This window comes from Chenopodium album, chromosome 22 (genome assembly GCF_948465745.1).
Source record: "Chenopodium album chromosome 22, dcCheAlbu1.1, whole genome shotgun sequence".
NCBI classification, from domain to species: Eukaryota; Viridiplantae; Streptophyta; class Magnoliopsida; order Caryophyllales; family Amaranthaceae; genus Chenopodium; species Chenopodium album.
In genome coordinates this window covers 33,771,537-33,796,130 of record NC_137855.1, presented here as the reverse complement: position 1 = coordinate 33,796,130, position 24,594 = coordinate 33,771,537, and the positions used below count along the sequence as shown (strand labels likewise).

The window sequence follows — 24,594 nt, the reverse complement described above, 5'->3', positions numbered from 1 at the left end:
AAAAAATATAAATAAAAAATTTTAACCCGTTTTACAATAAGATACGGAGTAATGAAAGTCTGTCATTTGTGAACTCACAAAGTCCCAATATTATTGAGCCACAGTGAGAGACTCATTGGCTGTGTTACAAATTTGGGTTGGCTGCTAATAAATGAACAAGGCCCAAAAAACGTATCTTTCCATTTGATTTCTTGATTGGGTAATCTTGGAAGAAACCTTACTAGATTATACACCGATTAAGCCCAATAATATGATATGTCCGCACGTATAACCTGCTGGGCCCTTATCCATCAATAACTATTTATTTATTTATTTATTTTTTCTTTTTTTGGATACAGAGGTACGACTGTACGAGCCCATAGAACAGATTTTGTCTAGTAAGGTCGTTTGAAAAAAAAAAAAAAAAAAAAAAAAACCATTGTTGATACAGATTACACTCATTACAGAACATTAAATATGATTTCCTTTTAGATAAGCTTTGGAAACTTGTCTTAATCCCTATGTTATCTTTAAATTTTAAACTTTGTCCGGTACATGAGTTAACTTAATTTGATTAAATTTAGTACGATGAAATACAGGTGATGTAATTAAGGTATTAAAAAAATTATAAGAAAAAATAGTAGAGGTAATAACTTATTTAAAAATAATTGATGTGAGAGGAGAAAAATTATGTGTATGCACGAAAACCATGACATAAGAAAATATAATATTAAAATGACATTATAGTAGTTTGCTTTAAAAGAAAAGTGTACACTTCAAAAAAGTGGTTCATTAGAAAAGTGTAACACTTAACAGAGGAGTCCATCATGTGAAACTTGTTAGAAATTGCTCCCTCGGTCTTGAGGTACATTCAACATTTTAACTGACACTTGCCAACGAAACAAATGCGACCATAAACATATAATTAGGGTCTGTTCATATTTACTGAACTGAGCTGAACTGAACTAAACTGAACTGATTGGAGCTGAACTGAATTGAACTGAACTGAGCTGAAATGAATATTTTATGAGAGAGGGAAATTAAGAGTTGAATTGAACTGATTAGAGCTTAACTGAACTGAAATTAAGTAAATGTGAACAGACCCTTAATATAGTATGTGTTTGTAAAAGTTACACCCCTCTATTTTTAGATGCCACATTTCATTTATAGAGTGGTTTTATTTATTTGACACGTAATTTTATTTATATTTTTATATAAATGAATGTCATTTTTTTTTCGAAAAAAGACCATGTCATTTTGTAATCACTACTTGCTCTCACTTGATTTTGAATTCACTACCTATTAATCGATCGTAATACTCCCTCTGTCTCCGTAAGAATGACCCTTTTGGGTTGATTTCGCGGGTATTAAGAAAGTCAAATAAAAAGAATTAAAACTATATTGGAAAGAAAAATTTACATGGGGTTTGTAAAAAAAGTAAAGAGAGAAAGTAATAAATTACATGAAAAAACAAAATTTTATATGGGGAAGCTAATCATGTACAAGTATTGTTGCAAATTACTGGTTAATTTAATGCAAATGGGTTGATCGTTTTGAGACTAAAATTAGGCCAAAAGGGTCGAACTTTTAAGGACGGACGGAGTAAAAAATATACGTACTAACTACTAACGACACAATGGCTGCAATTTAAAAAAAAAAATGCTCTATCAACCACCGATTTTAATTTAACCCAAAAAAACCCCTCTTTTAAGTATTATACACTACAGAAAAAAAATATTAAATTTGCTTAATACTTTGGGTCAATCAAGACATGAGAATAATATCAAACTATACAGGGAGTCAGGGATGAAGATAGTAATATACGATTACATTATTTATATTTATACCTCGAAAAAGATCCATTGTATATTTGTATTGTATTTAAGTAAATTGAACATAACTTTATACGAAGTAGTATTTATCATACTTGCAAATTAGATCAAATCATATTCTAATTTCCAAAATCTTATAAGTATATATATGATTGATATGAAGCTTATTTTAACACAATTTCGAATTTATTCTAATGGAATTGTTTTTTTTTTTTTTTTTTTTTTTTTTTTTTTTGAATTTTATTTAAAATTAATTATACTCTATTTGTTTACTATTTATGTATTATGTTAAAGTTAAACTACTATGCTAGTTTGGGACTCTAGTTTTAATTGTTAGAAAATGATTTAGTGAAATACTCCGTACTTTGTAATGAGACGTTTTTGTATATGCTCTTAGAAAATTACTCATATTTTTAAATAAGAGTCTGATACATACATTATAGGGAGTATTTATATATTTATTAAAACAATCATGTCAACAAGATCAAATTTACTGAAAAAAACCATATTTGACTGCGTAGTAATAATCACATCATTTGATTAGATCTTGTGCAAATCTATCACCTTCAATTCATTTGAATTTCATAATAAACATTAATATAATTCATGATTCATTAATATCATTTCATTTTAAATTAAAGTGAGTAGTGTCTAGTGATTAAAAATGAGAAAAAAAAACAGTTTACATAAGCTTAAAACTAAACAACAATATAATATGCATAGAATCGTAAATCAATGAGCACAATAACTTAGCTTATTAATATTATCTTATATACATAATATTTTATATAATAACAACTCCCATATATATTTTAATAACACTAATTAACTAAATTACATTAGTAAACTGACTTGACAAATAAAGCATCAAAATAATTAAGTTTTTTCATCTAATTAATTAACCAAATTACAACTTAATTAATTACCCTAAGCTAGCTAAAATTTAAAACTCTGAAAGTGAAGAGCTAGCCAATTGCTGAACAAGTGCAGTAACAGGTGCAGCTAATGTTGGTTGATAAGCAAATCCATGCAAATTACCCTCCAAATTACTACCAATCTCACAACTTAAATTACCATTACTTGGACAACAAGGCATCCAAATCCACCTCTTTCTCTCAATATCAAACATTAACCCCTTATTAATCACACCCTTAATCATAATCACAATAAACTCACCACTTCCAACACAATCAAACCCTCTTCCTCCTTCAATTTCCTCAAATTGAGCATACAATTGTTGTGGCATCCTCTCGATTTCGGCCCATTGACTCCCACACCCTTGAAGCACCCACATTCTTAAGCTCCTTGGGACATTCAGCTTGCTCTTTTCGACGGCCGCCACGAGGATGAGTCTCTCCTTGCTCTCAACCAAGCAAGGAGATCTTAAGAATCTTCTCATAGGAGCTTGGATCTTCCACCACGCGTTCGAGGAAACGTCGTAGGCTAAGACAGTAAAAGGACTGTAGTTCATGCAGTAGAATCTGCCTTCAGAGTGAACCATCTGACCTGATTCAAGGCTGCAGAGCCTTGGGAGGGAGGAGGTGGTGTCGAAGACGGAGTAGAACCCGCTCGAGTCGATGTGGAAGGACTCTGCAGTAAGGTTTTTGACTGCATAAGGGGAGATCATGTCATCTCCTGCAAGAATCAGATCAACTGATGCTGTTGTAACAGACAGTCCAACAGAAGGAAAAAGCCGAGGCCGGCGGGTGGGTGGTAGTTGGGTGACTGACCCGAGGAGTGGGTTGTGGAGGAAAAGGTTTTTTAACCCGGGTTCATCGGACACCCAACAAACAAGCCCGCCCGAGGTGGTAGCGGGTGAAAACCCTAGGGGTATAATAGGAAAAGGGATAATGTACCATTTGACCTCATAAGGGTCAAAAAGATATGCCCTAGTTGATACAACATTATTATCTCCTTGTTCGTCTCCATTGTTATTATGATATTTGAAGTTGTTTCGATAAATAGTACTTGTGTTGGGTGTTTTGTGGGTGAAAAAGATGAACCAATGATGGCGAGGGGAGACTTGAAGGTAGAGTTGAAGGAAAGAGTTGGAGTATAAGAGTGCATACCATCTCTTGCACACGGACCGAGCCCGAAAGAAGGCGGGCAAGGGGAGGAAGGCGAGGACTCGATCCACGAGTTGTTGTGGAAGGCGGCTCCATAGCCGACTATCCATCCATGAGGAGGTGGTGATGGTAGTAGGAGTGGTGGTGGGAGGAGGTGGAGTACGAAATGGTGTGGTAATATTAGTGTAAGGATGAAAAGTTGGGGTGAAAGTAGGAACATTTGTTATGCCATAATTGTAAGGGAAAGGGATTGCTATTGAAGCTTGGTTAAAAGTTTCCATTGTTAAATGAAGAAATTGATTGAGAGAGTTGAAAAAGGAAGTGTTTTTTTGGGGAGTTGTTTGAGTGGTTTGTGGGAATTTTAGTGCAAGTGTAACCGGGTTTATATAGGAATAGAAAAGGCATGCAGCAGTTGACTAACCTGTGCCTCTTTTCCCCTCTCTCTTACTCTAATTAGTTCCTCATACAATAGTAAGTTTTCGTCTATAAAAATTTACTACGTATCATGTTTAACTTTTTTATGAGACAATTAACGTTCAAACAGAAAAAACAATGTTAAGATGAAGAAAGTTTTTTTTTTTTCAACTTCGTAATTTATACGAGTAGTCGTAATTAAGTCACTTTAGTTTGGGTCACATTTAACTGATGAGTTCTTTAAAGGAATGATTTCGGTAGAGGGAATAGATCAAATTATTCTTTTTGAATTGGAAGATTTGAGTTCTTTAAAGGAATGATCTCCGGCCTAATTAACTCATTTGGAGTTAGTAATTAAGCCACATACACTAATTATGAATTCACATCTAAATTGGGCCAATTATGTTTGGGTTATATTCAGGGATGCTTGGTTTTGGAGGGGAGGGGGGGGGGGGGGGGGGGGTGGGGGGTGGGGGGGGAGGTTTAGTAAATTAAATTCATGCCAAAATAAATTGGGTTTCTTTATTTGAATGATTTTTGCTTATTTCATTTTGGGTTACGATGGATTTAACACATGCTACATTGTTCATGTACATTATTTTAAAGGTTAAAGTTATATCGAGTACATTCAATTTGAGTCAAATCTAAGTGATGAGTTAATTAGGCCAGAGATTAACAAGTTTCATTGCAAATTCGAACTATTAACGAGTCATCCAATTTCGGAATTGAATCGGTTCGATCAACAAGGGCTAAGCTATCCCAATTCTCAAATTCTCAAACCTCATTCGAATAACAAGGGGCCAAATTGTTAACATATGTCAACTTTACGTACATAAGTCACCTGAAAAAAGTGAAAGTATAGTAAAGCTGAAAGAACCATCTATCAATTCACTGTTTACTTCACACTGCTAGCAAAGTTTCAGATAATTCACACAAAACTGAGTGAAATTAAAGAAAGAAGCTGCACCAATAAAACCCACAACTCCACTTTTAACAACCCAAATAAAAGCTTGATTCTTGGTATAAAAGGGTGGCACACCAAAACTTTATATTATATGCGTATGTATTAATTAAAGTAATAGTACGTACTCCAAAATAATTTTGCAGATAGATTTCAGTAATGTGTTGTTTTTGTCAAACGTTAACTTTTTTCTATTTATCATCATTTGTCTTTCTGATAAGAAAAAGAATTTTCAACTTGTTTCTATAATTAGTAATTTTGTAGTGAATATAATTAGTAATTTCTTTTTACACTTGAGAAAATTCTATTTATGTCAAAAGGGTTATGTTTAGATTTGGAAATTTGCGTTTTCTACTAAGAAATCTCCTGAATTTCTTCACCCTGGCTGGCCTGCTTCATAAAATCATCTCCTATTCAGGACTAGTGTTGTGTTGTACTCATTTCTTTTAATTTGTCTCGGCTTTTTATGTCTTTGGGGTTAAGAAAAGTTAGTTTTATTTATTTTGGATGATATAGTTGCAACTTAACTATGATATGATCAATGAAGTAATAATTACATTACTAAAGTCAAATTTTATTTTGCTCCAAGTTTTCCACCCCTTCTACTTTTCTAGCCACTAGGATATCCTACGCGCGCGATGCGCGCGAAAAAGTTAGCTCTTGCATAGAAGTTGTATTAGCGAGTAGTTACACCTTTGGTTTGGGTGGTAGATCTGGTAGTTTTAATACGTACTATTTGGTTATGTGCCTATATAGTGGTTTTGTAGAAATATAAAAAAGCCACCAAAATCTTAAATGATAATTATTTTTTAAAACCCTCAAAAGTTTGACAGTGTTATTTCAAAATTATTATTAAATAATATTTAATTGATTTGTATCCCTTCATATCTTAATCTAGTTTAGAACTCTTAATTGATTTGCATGATTCAATAATACTTTACGTATTTTTCTTCAAACGAATTTTTTGTGAGCTTGGTCATACGGAGTAATAATATGTGAAATGTTCGTTGTAGCTAAAAACTTAATAATGTAAGTTCAATGTTCTACGACCATCTAATATCTATATCTATATCTAATAATAAAGCAATAACCACTTAGTTATATTTTTCCTCTAAAATTCTCTCCATATTATACATTTTTTTTTTCCTATCATCGATTTCCTTCGATTTTAGGATTTTAAAGTTATTTATACCTCTTGATAACATCTGCTCAAATATCATTATTTAATATGAATGTCATTTAAATTCCACGTTGTTTATGTGCGTACCATCAAATAATGTACAATTAAAAAGCTAATAAACAATAACAACATTTGTAATAATTAAAGGACAACAAAATTGTAAATAAGAAGAGCAACCACGAAGGAGTAAAAATAAATCATCTCGTGGTAATAAACAAAGTCTTCGTACATACAATTTTTTTTTTCCTTTTTAAATAATAATAATAACATATGAAGTACAAAACATTATTATTTTTTTATTTAAAAAAAGGCATTACAAGTTTTTGTTAAAAAAAACTTTGTATTAATTGATGGTATGTTTAATGAAAAAAAAAAACCTAATTAAATATATTAATGAGAGTAAACATATTAATGAGGGTAAAAAAGTAAATATACAATTTTGTACATAATTTTGTACATATTTTTGAGGGTATATTTGGTAGCACACTATTCCTAAGAGTTATTTTCTACTTTTTATACGGTAGGGATTTCATACTAGGTTCAATTCAATTACTTTGTTTCATATTTTCGTCACTATAAATGCATGATCACAACAAGAAAAGGGCCGTTTTGCGACGGAAATAATTCGTCGCAAACTGGCAAAATTCCGTCGCAAAGTGACTTTGCGACGGATTTCCGTCACAGGCATGGCGTCGCTCGAACTTTCGTAGCAAACAGTCCTTTTGTGACGGAATATCCGTCGCAAAACGAATTGCGACGGATTTTGCGACGGAAAGGTAGTTGTAGCTGAAAACAACATTTGCGACGAAAATTCCGTAGCAAGAGGAATCATTTTGCGACGGAATATTCCGTCACAAATTTTGCGACGGAATGAATTTCCGTCGCAAAATGGATTCTTTTGCGACGGAATAGTCCGTCACAAATTTTGCGACGGAAAATAATCCGTCGCAAAATACTCCATTTTGCGACGGAATTACATTCCGTCGCAAAGTTATTGTAATTTTAATTTTTTTTTTTTTTTGTATTTTGTTTTTTTTTCCTGGAACCTGTATTCCTGCAATCCTGTTTAATTTTTTTGTATTTTGTTTTGTTTTCCTGGAACCTGTATTCATGCAATCCTGTTTAATAAAATACGTGCATTTAAAATAATTTCAGTCAAAAAGTCCACGCCCTAACATAATTCAAATATATACAACACGTAGCCGTAACTACCAAGTACGGTACATGATATAATTTTTTAAACTACAATGTCATCCATATACAAAAATCGAAAAATGACACCTAACTAAACACAAGCTGGCTGTCCTTGGCCTGCACCACCACCACCACCACCACCCGGGTCGTTCCTGGGGTCTCGAATCTGAGGCTGAATCGTAGAACAAGTGAAAGGAGTGGTCAATCCTGTAAATCTACTGGCTAACTCCTCTAAGAACTCCTTGTTCTTCCTCTCGATTTCAGCCATCCGTTCTGCCACTCGAGCCTCCACTCGAGCATCGAGCTGTTCCGCCACACGGCTATCGATCTGGCTCTCAATTGCTTCCACCCTCTCATTCAACTCCTTGTGGAAGTTTTCCTGCATTTGAGTTATGACCGACGGTACGTATTGGCTGGAAGAACCCGATCCTCGTCCCCTAGATGTGCCGTAGTACAAGTCAGCACCAACATCAAGACCTCTAACACGACCCTTCTTATTACGACCACCAGCCGCCTCAAAGAAAATTTCATTTTCAGACAGTTGGGAACCCTGGGTTCTTGATTCCTCCTGTCTGTGTTGGTACGCCTCCTGTAACAAACAAAGGATATACAATGCAGAAATAAAAATAAAGAATGAGAACCAATAGTTTGAGGCTTGATATAGTTCATAAGTGGCAATATAGGTTCACTAGGTCCTAAAACTAGGAAAATTGGGTGAAAATGGGGCGTTTTTGGTTCTAACTTGTCTATTTCTCACATTTGTTATCTAATGAACCTATTTTTGACCTTAATACACCTAACTAACATAGTTACTTGAGTTTGAGGCTTGAAATTGTTTATAAGTGGCAATATAGGTTCACTAGGTCCTAAAACTAGAAAAAATGGGCGAAAATGGGGCGTTTTTGGTTCTAACTTGCCTATTTCTCACATTTGTTATCAAATGAGCTTATTTTTGACCATAATACACCTAAATAACATAGTTACTTGAGTTCGAGGCTTGAAATAGTTCATAAGTGGCAATATAGGTTCACTAGGTCCTAAAACTAGGAAAATTGGGTGAAAATGGGGCGTTTTTGGTTCTAACTTGCCTATTTCTCACATTTGTTATCTAATGAACCTATTTTTGACCTTAATACATCTAACCTACATGAGGTTTTAGATGACATATATCCAGGGGTCCTTACCACTCCAACCTAACCCATCCTTGGACATCTTATCTCACTAGTGAATGTATGCCTACTTTTCAATTCTATAGAAAATCCGACAGCATATCCCTACAGTTCTCCAAGTACACGATGTAGGTAATTAAACACACCAACATATGTACCCAGAAAACATTGTAGAGAAATGAGACGCCAAGATATTCCATAGAATCAAAAACATTGCATACATTCACCACCTAAAGTGAGATTAAACGTCAAAGGACAGTCCCAACCGGGGACTATTCAAGACATACTCCTAATGTGTATGTCTTGAACGGGTATCTAGGAATAAGAAGATGCAAATGCTTTCAAATCTTAGTGAACATATATAATTAACATACATACCATAATTGTTTAATTTAAACAAGTTTAAAGCAAGTGATGAAACACATATAATTAACACACAATTACCCACATTCAAATAAACATACATACACTAACATGTATTTTTAAATTAACATATATTTTAAACTAATCTAACATATATTTTAAACTAATCTAACATATATTTTAAACTAAACTAACATACATTATAAACTAACTAACATATATTTTAAACTAAAATAACATACATTATAAACTAATCTAACATATATTTTAAACTAAACTAACATACATTAAACTAATTCTAACATTGCAATATATCTTAAAAATTAAACTAATTCTAACATTGCAATATAAATTAAACTACACTACACTAAACACAAGTAATTAAATAATAAAATTTAGTTACAAATTAAATTAAAAAACATAATTAGAAAAAGTTAGGGTTTACATTAAAATTAAATTGAAAACAAAAACAAAGGGGGATAGTGGAATACTCACCGGGATTTGAGGGTGTTGTGGCGGAAATCCGGCTGCCGGAAGGAGGGTGGTGTGGTGGCTGCACACCGCCGGCGAACGGAGGGGCGTGAGTGGGCTTGAACGGAGGGGGTGGCGTGGGTGGGCGTGAGTGCGCGTGAGTGGGAGTGAACAGAGGGGGTGGGCGTTAGTAGGTGTGAGTGGCCGGATTCCGGTCGTTCCGGTGGCGACAGCGGCGGTGAAGTGGCCGGATTTTCTTTCTCTCTCTACGCTTTCCTCTATCTCTCTCTACGCTTTCCTCTTTCTGTTCTTCGTTTTCTTTTTCTCTCTCCTTCAGCGAAACTTCAGTTTTTTTTAAAAAAATTTAAAAACTTTTTGCGACGGAATTTCCGTCGCAGAATCCGTCGCAAAATGTTTTTTTTTATTTTTTTTTTAATATTGTTTTGCGACGATTATTTCCGTCGCAAACAAACTTTTGCGAGGGAATAAATTCCGTCGCAAACTTTGCGACGGAATTTCCGTCGCAAAAGTTTGTTTCCGTCGCAAAGTTGCGACGGAATTTATTCCCTCGCAAATTAACCCTTTTTGCGACGGAATTGTAGTCCGTTGCAAGGTTTCCGTCGCAAAATGACCTATTTCTTGTAGTGGATTAAATCAATTACTTTGTTTCATATTTTCGTCACTATAAATGCATGGTTAAAAATCTAAAAATCTCGATATATATGGATTTTACGAGTTAATACTCTAATGATAATATATATTTTAGATATGAATCTCATCAAGAAGAATCTTGATATGTATTTGAAGGATCTTAAGGTCCCTCTTTGATAAAAAGGAATATGTTTTATACTCTATCACGCCCCCTCACATGAGTGCCCGTTTGGGCTAGAAGTGTGGATGCAGCATGGGCCTCCCTCATACCCACCGCTTAATATTCCACTTGAAAGTGGGGGGTGGATGAGATTCGAACCCCTTACCTTTGTGTCACACTGGCTCTTGATACCATGTTAGTGGACCAACTCAACCAAAAACTTAACCTGATGGTTGAGGCCCAGGAATATGTTTTATACTTTATCAGACGGACCATTTTACTTTATTTTATTTTATTTTATTTTTTGTTATTATTATTACTTTACATTTATATGTCATTAAAAGTTATACAACAATCATTATTGGTTTAAAAGTGAAAAATCAAAGAAATTCATGTAATCTTCTTGAATAGGACCTGAAGTTAAATATAGTTATGGCCTTAATTTCGGCATCCATGCACACAACTTATCACTTGCAACTTGTGTATCAGTGTATGTGATGCTTTTAACAACTTGTGTGACATCGAGATACGAAGTATTATTATGACCAAAACAAGGCCTCACTAACTCTCCTTATACCTAGGTGGCATATCTTAGAGTTGAAATGAGATATCCTACATTATAGGTCAAAGGTTCAAGGGTTGGTAAGAGGAACAATAACCAAAACAAGGCCTCTAAAATTATGAATATGATTACTTAAAATTTCGACATCCATACACACATCTTATTGGCCTTGTATTAGCAAAACAAGGCCTCTAATTATTATGATTTGCTTAAAAAATTTGTGCTTTTAATGTAGTAAGGGCCCGTTCTGATTTACTAAGCTGAACTGAACTGAACTGAACTGATTGGAGCTGAATTGAACTGAACTGAACTGAATAGAGCTGAAATGAATTGTTTTTGAGAGAAGAAAATTAGGAACGGAACTGAACTGAACCGAAATTAAGCTGAAGAGAACAGGCCCTAAGACTAATATAATTTCTGTTGTTAATGAGAATCATATATTTGACCTTACAATCCAATTCTACCAATTCGATCCTACCTAGGGGTGTCCATAATTCGGATAAAAACCGAAATCCAATCCAATCCAAACCGAAATATCAATTCGGATCGGATCGGATTGAGATTTTTTGAAAATTCGGATTTTTGGATTGGATCGGATTGACCCTAATTGGATCCAATCTAAACCGAAAACCGAATTGTAAAATTAAGCTTGTGTAAATATGTTTTTTGAAGTTTAGGACAAATAGTTACTTTTACATAAAATAAATTAGGGAGACTTTGTATTAATTAATTAATGGCTTGATTTATTTTAATCATGATTTTGAAGACTTTTATTTATATTAAAGCTTTATTTTTATGATCGTATTAGACGCTAAAAAATAATGTATTATAATTCGGATTTTCGGATCGGATCCAAATAACCGAATTTTAATTTGGATTGGATCGGATTGGATCAAGAGAAAAATTCGGATCAGATCGGATTGGAAAATTGAAAACCGAATTATATTTCAGATTGGATCGAATTTGGACTAAATCCAAACCGAAAACCGAACGGACACCCCTAATCCTACCCCTCTCATTGAACCAATGTAGAATTATGAATTCCTGATTGTTTAGGTTATATTCAATTAAATTTATTTAATTAAGAAAATAACTGCTCAATTCAAAAGATCAAGCCAGGCTAAAATTTAGTCAAAATAAAAAATCAAAATGATCAAAATTAGTTCCGATCAGATAAGTTGAATTAAACATAGCTCTATATGATAATTCAGCTATCATACACTTTTAGGGTGTGGATGGATTGGAGTATTATTACTAATGCACAAATTTTTGTACGGTTAAAATAAAAAAATACCAGTATGAATTAAAGTGATGCTTTTATGATGTTGTAGACCTTGTAGTGGTACAATTCAATTTATACAAACTGTCATATCATGCAGATTGCCAAGGTTATCTAATAATGATGTTATTGGTAATAAAAATGATGTAAATTATTAATTATGTAATGATGTTATTTAACTCTTAGAGGCGATTGCATTTATATTAGCGAGAGGTTAAAGAAAAATTGTTTACTACGTCTACTGTATCTTTGAAATTAAAGGCCCAAATATCATTTCAAAATTTATTGTAGATTGCTGCTGTTGTATTTACATAAGCTACATTAATAACATACAATGACAACAGTAATGAAATTGTTTTTTCTTGTTGTTCTCGTTTGATATCCTCTTGTATGCATAATGCATATACTTTTAAATTTGTTCATCTCTATAACAAAATCTAGAATTTATATATTTTTCATTTGTATTTTAATTTTATAAACTAGAATCAAGTTGTGTGAACTTGTGACTACTGGAATTAGTCATTTTAAAACCTGACCAAGTTATTGTTTTAACTAGATTGAAAGAGTTTAATTTCTTGGAATTTCGCTAAGGCGGCCCTTGTTTGGTAAAGAGAATTTTGACTTAAAAATGAGCCAATTCGACTAAATTAGTGGGTTGACTACATAAAACAACCGGTAAAAGATATTTTCATCAAAAAAGTTGATTGAGTTGAATTTATTACTCCGTAGCTTGTAAAAAATCGAAAAATGGAGCTTTTTTAAAATGTTGATTGCAAAATTTAAGCTAATTGACAATTTGAACCTGAAGTTATTATAATTTACGGACTACGTACATCATAACCTACCCAAATACCAATGTCCAAAATTTGCTTTTCAAATGCTCAATAAACAAAACAAATACGAGTACGAAGTACAAATTTTGAGCTAATTTTAGTAAACAATTTTATAAAAACAATTAATACAATTAGCAAGGCAAAATATTTAATGCAACCAGCTATTACTTAAAAAATAAAAAAAATAAAAAAAATAAAACCCTAGAAAAGAAGAGTGAATTGATGCAAGTAGACCTAGTTCTTGATAACCATCTATCAGCTAATTAACAGTCAAAACAAGTGTATGTAAATCCTCCAGAGTAGTCCAGACTCAAATAGGCTCAGTAAGGGTCATGTGAGAAGTGAAGGTCTACAATTATCAATTGGATGGTAACAAGTTATGGGCTGCAAGTTATGGGTTTTGTAAGTTTCATACTTTGTATGGACTCATAGCCACACTAGTTGAAGACCCAATAATTAACATACTGTTAACCCAACCTTTACAACTAAAGATGGACATCGTGCCGTGCCGTCACGGGCCGTGCTTGGCCGTGCCGGGGTGGGGCTCGTGCCGTGCCGTGCCAAGTTTTGGCACACCCTAGCCCAGGGCACGGCACGGCCCACGTTCTTGGCGTGTTGTGTCGTGCCGTGTCGCAGGCCACCACGAGTTTTTAATTTTTTTATTTTTAAAAATATATATATTATACAAAATCGATATATATATATATATTATAAAAATAACGTGCCGGCGGGTCATGCCGGCGTGCCAACGATCGTGCCCGTGCCGTGCCAATTTTCAACATTTGTGCTCACGGCACGGCCCATGCCCACCTTTATTTTCAACCCTTGATATATACTTTTTTTTTTTCATTTGACTTTTTTACAATCTCTAAAATTCGTTTTAAATTGTATATATCTTCATATATATTTTTATATCTAACCCTATTTTTTTTAAAAAAAATAAACAAATTTAGATCCAAACTTAACAACTCCATAAAACTTTTAAAAATAATGTTAGACCCTAAATTAGACACAAGAAAATAACTTACAATAATAGAAACTTTTTACCAATGAGACAATCTAACAAAAAATTATCACTTAGGGCCTGTTCATATTTACTGAACCGAGCTGAACTGAACTGAACTGAACTGATTGGAGCTGAACTGAACTGAACTGAACTGAAAAGTTAAAATGCATAAAAATATATGATAACTCTGTATTTTAAATTATTAAATTTTTATGTATTATATTTCAAATATATATATATATATATATATATATATATATATATATATATATATATATATATATTTGAAATATAATACATAAAAATTTAATAATTTAAAATATAATAATTTAAAATATATATATATTTATATTAAGAATTTTTCAATATTTTAAAGTAGTCTTATGCTACGGTTTCTCAAACAAAAAAAAAATAAAAAAAAATAAAAAAAAACCCTACTTTCTTTAATTATAAAAAAAAATCGTTGCTTGTTGTACTCTACACAATTTTGTTCGTTTACATGAACTAGGGATTCCGTTCACGCACCAAGTTGAAGTTATGGGACCAACAGAAGATCATACAATGTACGATGATAACAGAAAAGCAGCTATGGATATTGTACGAAACCAAATAACTGATCAAATATGGGAGTCAATTCAGAGGAATGCCGAGGTAATGGAGCAACTTAATGAAGAAGAAGAAGATGAAGAATTAACTGATTATGAAAGCTAGTAACTGTTGTGTAGTACTCTCATTTTGTCAATGAGTTCAACTATAAAAAAAACATGTGACCATTTTGAACGACGAATAAAATTTAAAATCTAATAAATGAAGTGAAAAATTGCATACCCACTAATCAAAATGTTATCCCAAGTGAAAAATAGAAGTAATTAATTTAATGGAGCAATAACAACATTATTATTGTTATTATTATTATTGAGCTGAGCTGAACTGATTAGAACTGAACTGAACTGATTGGAGCTGAATTGAACTGAACTGAAAATAAGTAAATATGAACAGGCCCTTAGCTAATTAATTATGTCACCTGCTTAATTTTTTTTTTTTTTTTTTTCAAAAAAAGCCCTTACATCGATCTAATTAAAAGACTATAATGAATCATGAATGAGCATAATCATAGATGTTAAAACATTGAATTGGAGCATTGATCAGCTTCCCATTAGTCATATCATCACAAGGAGGTGAAAACATAACTTTAATCCCCTTGCATATTACTTGTATCTCATGCTTATTATCCTCCCCATCTTTTAAACTCCAAACCCTACCTTGAACATGTACCGTAAATTCCAATTCTTTGTAACTCGCTAAATCCTTAACAATCGATCCGACGGCCGACTCCGATAGTTGTGCACCCTTCACTCCACCCATCTCTAGCCGCACAATTTGCTGTTGTGTAGCTTGGTGTATAGTAGGCTTGACCATGGCTAACGAGAACATCTCACCGCGATAGTCCACTAACGCTAGGAGAGACTCAACAATTGTTGCTTCTTTGAACATCATGGAGAGTGTTAGGTTTAAACAAGCCGAGGTCACGGTCACAAAACTATTATTAGTAGTAATATTTTTTGTGATTGACATTGAAGTAACCCCTAAAGACTCGACTTGAATACTCGAATTTGGGACGTATAGTATAGCGGACATGATTAATGAAACATGTAACGCGACTATTGTAACAGGAAACAATAAGTAACACCATAAAATACAATCATCCTCCTTATCAATGTTGTGAAATTTGTGCTTCATACTTTTAGTGTATTGGTTGTCTCGAACCGGGACAATTAGTGGTGTACTTCCGCTTGTTTGTTGTTGTCGTCGTCGTTGTTGTGTTCGTCGGTGTGTTGACGAGTTTTGTTATTGGTAGGGTTGTTGCACAAATTATACAAACAACAGAAGTCTAATGATGCTTGTTTATCTTTCTCACAAGAAATTGACATCGTTAAAGCACAATATGTTTTCTTTATTTTTTTATTTTAGTAGATAAAGAGATTTGTTTGTACGTTATATATCTCAATTTTTCACATATATCCTAATTTAAATGGTTAAGGTTACGTATGATCCTATCAGGATTGTGAAGTGATATTAATATGGGGTATATGGTGTCAAAAGAAAAAAAGAGAAGGAGTATTTAGTAAATTAGTAACTTGAATATGGTTAGGATTTCGAATTAATCGATAAATCATGCTAATGTATTAGATACGTAAAATATTTGAATATAATGAAAAAATAATTATCATAAATTTCGTAAAGCTTAATTATGACGAATAAATAAAAAAAGTATTGAAGGATTTTGAAGTCATTAATTTCTTGTTAACTTTTTATTTTTTTTGACGATTAATTTCTTGTTAACTAGTTCAAAGTTAGATAGAAAAAACGATGCGCTCCATAAATTATCAAACAAAAATTATGGTTAGGATTCTGAATTAATCAATCAATCACGCTAATCATATTATATCACTAATATATAAAGTCGGTCTCGCATCCAGGTTATGAGACATCGACACTTGACATTGTTGTATGAACTAGTAAAAAAAACAATTTAAGTTCAAAAGTACACTATTATTTAGGTCCTGTTCACATTTATTGAACCGAACTAATTGGAGCTGAACTGAACTGAATAGAGCTGAAATGAATATTTTATGAGAGAAGGAAATTAAGAAATTTTAAAGATAATTCGAACGGTAAAAAATCACGCTAGGATAGTACCTTTTGGTTTAGAGCAAGTGTGGGAAAACCATTGTCCTCCCGAAATTGCTTCTTATGTACTCATGGACAAGTTGACGTTTTCTTAATGAATAGTACTACTAGAATACTAGCGTTTGATTAAAAAAAAAAAAAAAAAAACCCTCACCCTTAAACTATTTTTGAAACTTAGTTAAACCATTGTATTTTACCCCTTGCCTTATTTGAACTATCATCTTGGGTGCAAAGTTACAGTAAAATGTTTAAAAGTTATGTTATACGGAGTACGATATTACGAAGTATTGGTTAGAGATGAAAAGACAAGGGTGAGAAGCCCACTAACTGAGCCTACATTCCTACAATGAGGTTCAATACCATCCCAAGGCTAGTTGACAGTTTTTCGAGTTATAAGATGAAAACTATTTGTGAAGAATGAGGTACGTTATCTTTCAATATGGAATATATAATATACTCACACTGATATTTAACAGGTTACTTTATTTTAACTAATACAACTAGCGTGCATCTCTCGTGGCGCATAAGAATCGTTCATAATTGATTGTTTTATTTGATATTTTTAGGGTTTTAATTACATATAGAATATAATACTTGAAAGTAAGTATGTACTTTTTTTTTATTTATTTATTTTTAATGTGCAACTATAATTTTATTACAATATTGCAATGAAAGTGAAAAAATAAATAAATAAATAAGACGATCAATTAGGAAGGAAGGGTGTGTTCAATATCAATATGTATTTATTTGTTAGTGTAATAAAATCCTTTAATTTTGTAAAAATCATTTTTCGGTTTGGAATTGGCCGGTCTATTAATTTGAACTAAAATTCGAGTTTTGTATATATATTAAATCTAATCCAATCTTAATTTGCAACTAGGCCAACAAATACCAAATTATATTTACCATCACAACTTCTTTCACGTCTCATATAGATAATATTGTTGTTATATGTATTCACCTGATCTTTTAATAAAAATAAAAGTAATGTTCTCTTTACTAGGTTGATGTGTTAATTCATGAATAAAAAAGCTCAAAGTATAGAGTTTGAGTATTAGTGTGACATAGGCATCTTAATGCTTAAGAACAAGGTCTATTCACGTTTTATTGTGTGATTTCGCACCATGTCGTTCTAAGTTGATGATATAATATCACGTGATAAAAGTCTTCTGAATGATAATGTCTTTTAAAGTTTTAATGAAACTTTCAATTTGATGCAATCAATCACATTGAAACGCCATCAACAATTAATTTGGTTAACATTAATTAGAAAGTGATTTTACAATACATAGCAATTAATTCTTTCAATATAAGCAGACATTAATAATTCTTTGTATTTTTTTCATATAGATTTTTGTGATTAATTTGTAATAGCTAGGGGTTGCCCGGAACTCTCATAAATAGAAAAACTAGTGTGTAGCCCGGGCGTTGCACCGGGTCTCTACTTTAATTATTTCTTGTGATTATATATGTATTTGATATTTATAATGTTTTAATTAGACCTTTTGATAATCAATTATATACATTCATTTTTTTGTTTATAACATAGTTGATAATTGGCTTAGATGGTTAAATAACCATCCTTCTTATAAGAGGTTGGGTGTTCGAATTGAGTAGTGATGATATGGCATAATGAGAGATGGGTTATGTGACGTGGCATGATCTACGTGACATAGAGACGTTTTTAGTAACGCCTTTTAATATATTAGTATATGTAGGTTACTATTACAATGTACGAAGCACAAAATATTTACAAGCACTTGGTAAAGATCACTTTGAATGTACTACTTTTTGAAAATTTATACTTAAAAATCGCATTTTTACAATAAAACCATTAAAAAAAATAAAAAACTATCCCAAAACAATTAAGTTTCAACGTATAAAAAATTATACTCCCTCCGTTTTTAAAATACTTGCTCCATTTCTCCATGCGCGGAGTTTTAGAAGAAATTGGAGAAAGTAATAAAATATGGAGGTAGTGAGGTTGGTGAAAGAATAAAAAATTATAGAAAGTAAAAGTAGTGGAGAGAATTGGAAAAGAGAGAATATATATTGGGCCTACTAGGTGAGAGAAATGAATTAAATATTGTAAAAGCTTTCCAAATAAGGAAATGGAGCACGTATTTAAAAGCGACCGTAAATAAAAAGTGGAGCAAGTATTTAAAAACGGAGGGAGTACTCTTTTACATATGACTTTTAATTGGTAAGATAAAGATCTTACACTAAACCGGCACTTACATATCATTTTTTTTTTTTTAAATTGGTAAGATAAAGATCTTACACTAAACCGGCACCTACATATCATAGGTATTTCGCTACCAAGTACCAACTATGCAGGTTTGTACATGATTGTAGAGAAAAGAGGTAAGAAATTCCCCTATTTCCAAGCAAATATAGTTAGTGAAATTCATACTTTTGACCTTAGAATTATAAGGTCAGTTCCATTTCCTCCGTCAAGTTCACCAAGGTTAAATAGTTTACTCTTACAAAATATTGCATTTGATTACATCCATATGTTTTTTTTTTAAAGAATTGAAGATGTAATCTACATGATCATGAACGAAAGCGACTACTAAAACTACTTGTTTATGAATTGTGATCCATGTTTTGAACTTAGTTGACTGTAATACAGTATCAACAAGACATCAATGGACCCTGAGGCCTGAGCTGGCACACTCACGCTATTTGCATTATTACTGAATATAGAAATTAGAAAGTGGTGTGCCTATTTTTGCTGTATGTAAACATTTATTTGTCTCTTCCTTAATTTCCAAATCACATGCCACTCTACAAATCTACTATACTTTCGTACCAAAATAATATTTCTTCTATTTCATATTAATAGGATTTGTAGAAAGTAATAATCTGTCTAAACATGTATCTATACACAATTTTGAACATAAGTATTAAGTATGTGTAATTATATATTCAAGAAATACTTCTATAAAAAGGTTGATAAAATGAAAAATATACATAAATTAAAAATTTAATTTTTATTTTTATATATTTCAATAGTTATCTTCTCACATAACGTAGGAATTAAATAACATAGGTCTTGTAACTAGATAAAGCGTTAAACTCACTGGTGCGTGTGTCAAACATTTGGGAGTAAAGGGGAGACTATACACTAAGGGCCTGTTCACATTTACTTAATTTCTGTTCAGTTCAGTTAAGCTCCAATCAGTTCAGTTCAACTTCAATCAGTTCAGTTCAGTTTAGCTCCTAATTTCCCTCTCTCATACATATTTATTTCAACTCAATTCAGTTCTGTTCAACTCCAATCAGTTAAGTTCAGTTCAGTAAATGTAAACAGACCCTAATTTTAAAATGAAAAAAGTAGATATTATCTCAACTTAGCTTCATACATACATATGACAAATGTTGAATTAAATGAGACCAATTTTATTCTTCAAAAAGAAAAAAAAACCTCCAAAATGAAACCAATTTTATAGGTTTATTAAACGAAGCTTTAAAGGAAAATAAAATATTTATGAATTCATGTACATCCACGAGTAGAACCGTGTAACCACGAAACCATTTGTCCTCATCAACTGAATTTGTCTTTATTCAAAAATCTGCTGTACTCATGCAATAAAGGACAAATTATAACATGTGGATGTTATATCGCTATAACATTGTAATCTCCGGTTAATATCCAATCTCTACCAACGATCTTTCGTAATCTTCTTGTTCTCCACCTTTAGTTTCGTTTATATCGCCCAAATTTAAATTCGTTTCGATCATCATACTCCCTCCGTCTCATATTACTTGTCCCGTCCGTCACATATGCAACATTACTCAAATCATTCACTATATATTTGAGTGAAACCTCCACAACAAAAAAGCCAATGGTTCAAGTACATTTACCACAAGACATGAAGGATGCGTCAATATTGTCAAACCAAGAGGTGATGAATAATAATAATAACAATAATTTTGATGATAAAACACAAAATATGATTACTATAAAAGGGATTATTGGGTTAATAATGTCGCAAATTGATGAGGATGATGAGAAAGAAGTGATTTCTCTAGGAATGGGCGATCCGACGGCGTATTCGTGCTTTACGACGAGTAATGGGGCAATGGAAGGTGTGGTTGATGCATTGTCCTCGGCTAAGTTCAATGGTTATGCTCCTACTCAAGGTCTTCCACAAACTAGAAAGTAATGCTTCTAACTTAAACCTTTTTTTTTTTTTTTGGTTAACTTTTTGATGCATTATTTTTGTTGATTGCTTATTTCCTTACTTGTTTTGAACACTTAATTAATGAACAAACTAGAGAAACATGAAATTTATAAAATATAAAAAGATTGAATTGGTTTACAATAATGTTATTTTTATCAATGATAATCTTGTGAATCAAATACACTGGGAGTGGTTCGTTCTAATTGGTTTAATCCCCGAAAGAAGCACTAATTGTTGTCTTGGGTTAGTTCTTCTATTGCCAATTGATTTTAGTTTAAGAGTGTAATCTAGCAAATTAGCAAATACCATTGTTTGCGGTTTGCTTAGATGATTCTAAAGGGTAAACTAGGGAGGTATGATGAAGTTAGAAATTGTTAACATGTAGAATAAAACTTAGGGTTTGTTCTATTCAGATTATTTTCAGTTCAGTTTAGTTTCTAATATCCTCCTTTCATAAAATATTCAGTTCAGTTCAGTTCAATTCAGTCAATCAGACTAGGCCCTAAAAGTCTAATATGGAGAAAATAAATCGTTTATCACGGGTTACTCGTACAAAATAAATTGGTGATAAGGGTTACTCGTGTTGTTAGTTTTCTTTGAATTTTACCAACTTAGTGGAAAAAGAAGTCATTTTTCATGTTGTTATTTTTTTTCACGGGTTTTCTTTATGTACAAATTTGTCAATTAGTGCAACCTTTTAAACATTGACTTTATAGCACAAGTACAACCTTTTCAGAAGTTTGTATTTTACAATTGTATACGAAGTATAATACATTAAAATTCGATTATCTTTTGTCATGCGATTTTGGATAGATGTAAGTTTGTAATGATATTGTACTTTCAAGTAGAAATGGCATAGAGTGGTGGTTGTGGCCTTGTGGGCTGGTGCGGTGGTGCCTGTTGATTATTGAAGGCACGACCCCGCCGGGGTCACATTGGTATGTTGGACCATGTCGGCCAACCATTCCAAGAGAGTTCTTGGTTTGTTGTGCTGCACATTGGCAAGGACTTGACCGACTTGTTATAGCATGTACCGCTATGATCTTTAACGAATGCTTCAATTTAAATGTCAAAAATCAAAGAAAACCAAATGAGAACTTTTTTGTAAAGCTCTCAAGTCTCTCACAATCTAACATAGAGGTTTGAGGTTTGATTCTTACATTCTGAGCATTAGGATTGGATGATAATTGCATTTCTTCTAGGTAGTGTATGCCTAATTAACATGTATCACCCGCTTTTGCCTTGGTTTTGAATAAAAATTAAGTGTTTGTTTGTTGGACAGGGCAATAGCTGACTACTTGTCTCATGATTTGCCATACAATCTAACCAAGGAAGATGTTTTCGTGACATCGGGGTGCACAAATGCCATAGATATAGCACTGTCTATACTTGCACGTCCGGGTGCCAATATATTGGTGCCTAGACCAGGCTTCCCAATCTACCAACTATGTGCTTCCTTTAGGCAACTTGAGGTTAGGCACTTCAACCTTCTTCCGGCTAGGAGCTGGGAAGTAGACCTTGACGCTGTTGAAACTCTTGCTGATGAGAACACTGTTGCAATTGTTGTCATCAACCCTGGAAACCCGTGTGGAAATGTTTACTCTTTCCAACACTTGTTACGGGTTAGTCTTTTCCCTCTCTAACGCATTGGCTCTGAAATGTATATGAGACGATTTCACAATAACTTTTGTTTGGAACGACAAATTAACATATCTAGTTAGAAAAGGGAAAGTATGTCACTTGAAGATTAATTCTGTTTTATTTCAGATTGCAGAGGTAGCAAAGAAGCTTGGAATTATAGTCATTGCTGATGAAGTTTATGGTCATCTTGCTTTTGGGAAGAACCCATTTGTGCCAATGGGAACATTTGGATCGATTGCTCCTGTTCTGACTCTCGGATCTTTGTCGAAGAGGTGGTTAGTCCCTGGTTGGAGACTTGGTTGGCTTGCTGTAACTGATCCCACTGCCATCTTCAAGCAGCCTAAGGTTTACATCACATTCATCTAATACATACTCATACTCCCTTTGTTTTTTGTTTCCGAAATAAAAGTAAGTTTAATCATGATTGGAATTGTGGCTCTCTAAATACGGATGATGGAAACTGATATAGTAAACTACGGGTGATAATGAGCCAAGCTGACTCGCGAGCTACTTAAGCTCCACTCTATATATCTTCTTGAGCCTTGTAAAGCTAGGCTTTACTCGAGTGTGATGTTATACTTCTATACTTAATAGATGATACTTAATGCTATGTGTTTGTCTTGCATCATTCTCAGGTCATGGAGCGACTAAAAAAGTTTTTTGACATCTACGGAGGACCACCAACGTTTGTTCAGGTTTCATTCTGTAAAGCTTAATTAGTACTAATAGTTTTGATCCTTTGCTGTCTACTAACAACTGATGTTCTAATTTTAGGCAGCAGTGCCACAAATTCTAGAGAAAACCGATGATGCTTTCTTCAAGAAAAATATTAACATTCTGAAGCAAACATCAGAGTTATGTTTTGAGGGCATAAATAAGATCCCCTGCCTCAATTGTCCTCAGAAACCAGAGGGCTCAATGGCTGTAATGGTAAGTTTATAGTCATGTACTCGGTACTATCTTGACACCCTACATAAATGATTAAATCACGCTATTGAATGTCAACTAATTTAGTTGGTAAATCCGGTTGGGTGGTACCCAAGGGCTTTCATCATAGGCAGTTTTCTAACCTGAAATATTGAAAGCATGATTTGGGAATCAATTGACTGATTTTATTGCAATAATTTCTGCAGGTAAAATTGAATCTTTCTTTATTGAAAGATATCAGTGATGATATTGACTTCTGTTTTAGGCTGGCTAAAGAGGAATCAGTCGTCATTCTTCCAGGTATGCAACGAAACAGCCAATATTTATACAAGTATATCTACTACGTAGTTCTTTTCCTTTAGTTCTCGTCTTCAAGTAGGACACCTAAGCTAGCAATAAGCATAATAACAGGGCTAAACCGCCTCCATCGATGCTCATCTCTCATGCTGTCATGCATCATGATCATTCATATATCATATTTTAAACCTTGACTATCAATCATATTTAGTGCTAAGGACTGCTAACAGAAACAAGAATTGATGTTGCAGGAGTTGCAGTGGGAATGAAAGATTGGCTTCGGATCACCTTCGCTGTTGAGCCTGCCTCGCTTGAAGAAGCAATACAAAGGATAAATTCTTTCTGTTCAAGGCATGCCTATCAACTGGATTGAAAATTTGAAATTAATGAATTGTAAATAGACTAAGACTAAGAACCAAGAAACAATGGACCTTTTATACAGTCCCACTTGGTTTTTATTTCCTCGTAAAAAAAAAAAAAAAAGGAACTAAAAACGAAATTTAGCATATAGGGTTACCGCAATATATACTATGTGCCAACTTGTCAAAGGCCATATATTTTGCAAAAACAAAAAAAATGATAAACGAAATACAACTCGTAAAGTCATTAAGAGGTCATCAAATCCATGACTTTGAATCAATATGTAGTCGATGTATATCTATAGATTTATATACATATATTAAAACTCATGGCAAGAATTGCAATTATGCCATGCGTCATCATTCTTGCCT

General features: G+C 33.0%; 3 protein-coding genes across 3 annotated transcripts; 1 reads left to right on the top strand and 2 right to left on the bottom strand.

Moving 5' to 3' along the window:
- Window positions 1-2,754: 2,754 nt before the first annotated feature.
- Window positions 2,755-4,158, bottom strand: LOC145604231 (protein UNUSUAL FLORAL ORGANS-like). Its single transcript, XM_081660167.1, has one exon. It carries the CDS (start codon window positions 4,156-4,158, stop codon window positions 2,755-2,757), a length of 1,404 nt encoding a protein of 467 aa, XP_081516293.1.
- A 3,450-nt stretch (window positions 4,159-7,608) lies between these two features.
- Window positions 7,609-15,617, bottom strand: LOC145604229 (uncharacterized). The gene is made up of 3 exons (XM_081660166.1): window positions 15,333-15,617; window positions 9,654-9,917; window positions 7,609-8,215 (listed from the first exon to the last, which is right to left on the bottom strand). The coding sequence occupies exons 1-3, from the start codon at window positions 15,615-15,617 to the stop codon at window positions 7,718-7,720; spliced, it is 1,047 nt and encodes a 348-aa protein (XP_081516292.1). The 3' UTR covers window positions 7,609-7,717.
- Window positions 15,618-20,488: 4,871 nt separating this feature from the next.
- On the top strand, window positions 20,489-24,585 carry LOC145604856 (putative aminotransferase TAT2). The gene is made up of 7 exons (XM_081660829.1): window positions 20,489-20,976; window positions 22,281-22,620; window positions 22,766-22,984; window positions 23,275-23,334; window positions 23,414-23,569; window positions 23,773-23,866; window positions 24,115-24,585. Exons 1-7 carry the CDS (start codon window positions 20,660-20,662, stop codon window positions 24,234-24,236), a joined length of 1,308 nt encoding a protein of 435 aa, XP_081516955.1. The 5' UTR covers window positions 20,489-20,659; the 3' UTR covers window positions 24,237-24,585.
- Window positions 24,586-24,594: the final 9 nt, after the last annotated feature.

What these genes read in the sequence shown, in the direction of transcription:
- LOC145604231 (XM_081660167.1), bottom strand. Translation starts at nt 4,158, where the DNA reads ATGGAAACTTTTAACCAAGCTTCAATAGCAATCCCTTTCCCTTACAAT.
- LOC145604229 (XM_081660166.1), bottom strand. Translation starts at nt 15,617, where the DNA reads ATGATGTTCAAAGAAGCAACAATTGTTGAGTCTCTCCTAGCGTTAGTG. An exon ending in ATAATAAGCATGAGATACAA is followed by an intron (nt 9,918 to 15,332) that starts GTAATATGCAAG and finishes AGGAAAGCGTAG; the next exon opens with AGAGAGATAGAGGAAAGCGT. An exon ending in CACAACACCCTCAAATCCCG is followed by an intron (nt 8,216 to 9,653) that starts GTGAGTATTCCA and finishes TGTTTGTTACAG; the next exon opens with GAGGCGTACCAACACAGACA.
- LOC145604856 (XM_081660829.1), top strand. Translation starts at nt 20,660, where the DNA reads ATGGTTCAAGTACATTTACCACAAGACATGAAGGATGCGTCAATATTG. An exon ending in CTTTCCAACACTTGTTACGG is followed by an intron (nt 22,621 to 22,765) that starts GTTAGTCTTTTC and finishes GTTTTATTTCAG; the next exon opens with ATTGCAGAGGTAGCAAAGAA. An exon ending in GACCACCAACGTTTGTTCAG is followed by an intron (nt 23,335 to 23,413) that starts GTTTCATTCTGT and finishes TTCTAATTTTAG; the next exon opens with GCAGCAGTGCCACAAATTCT.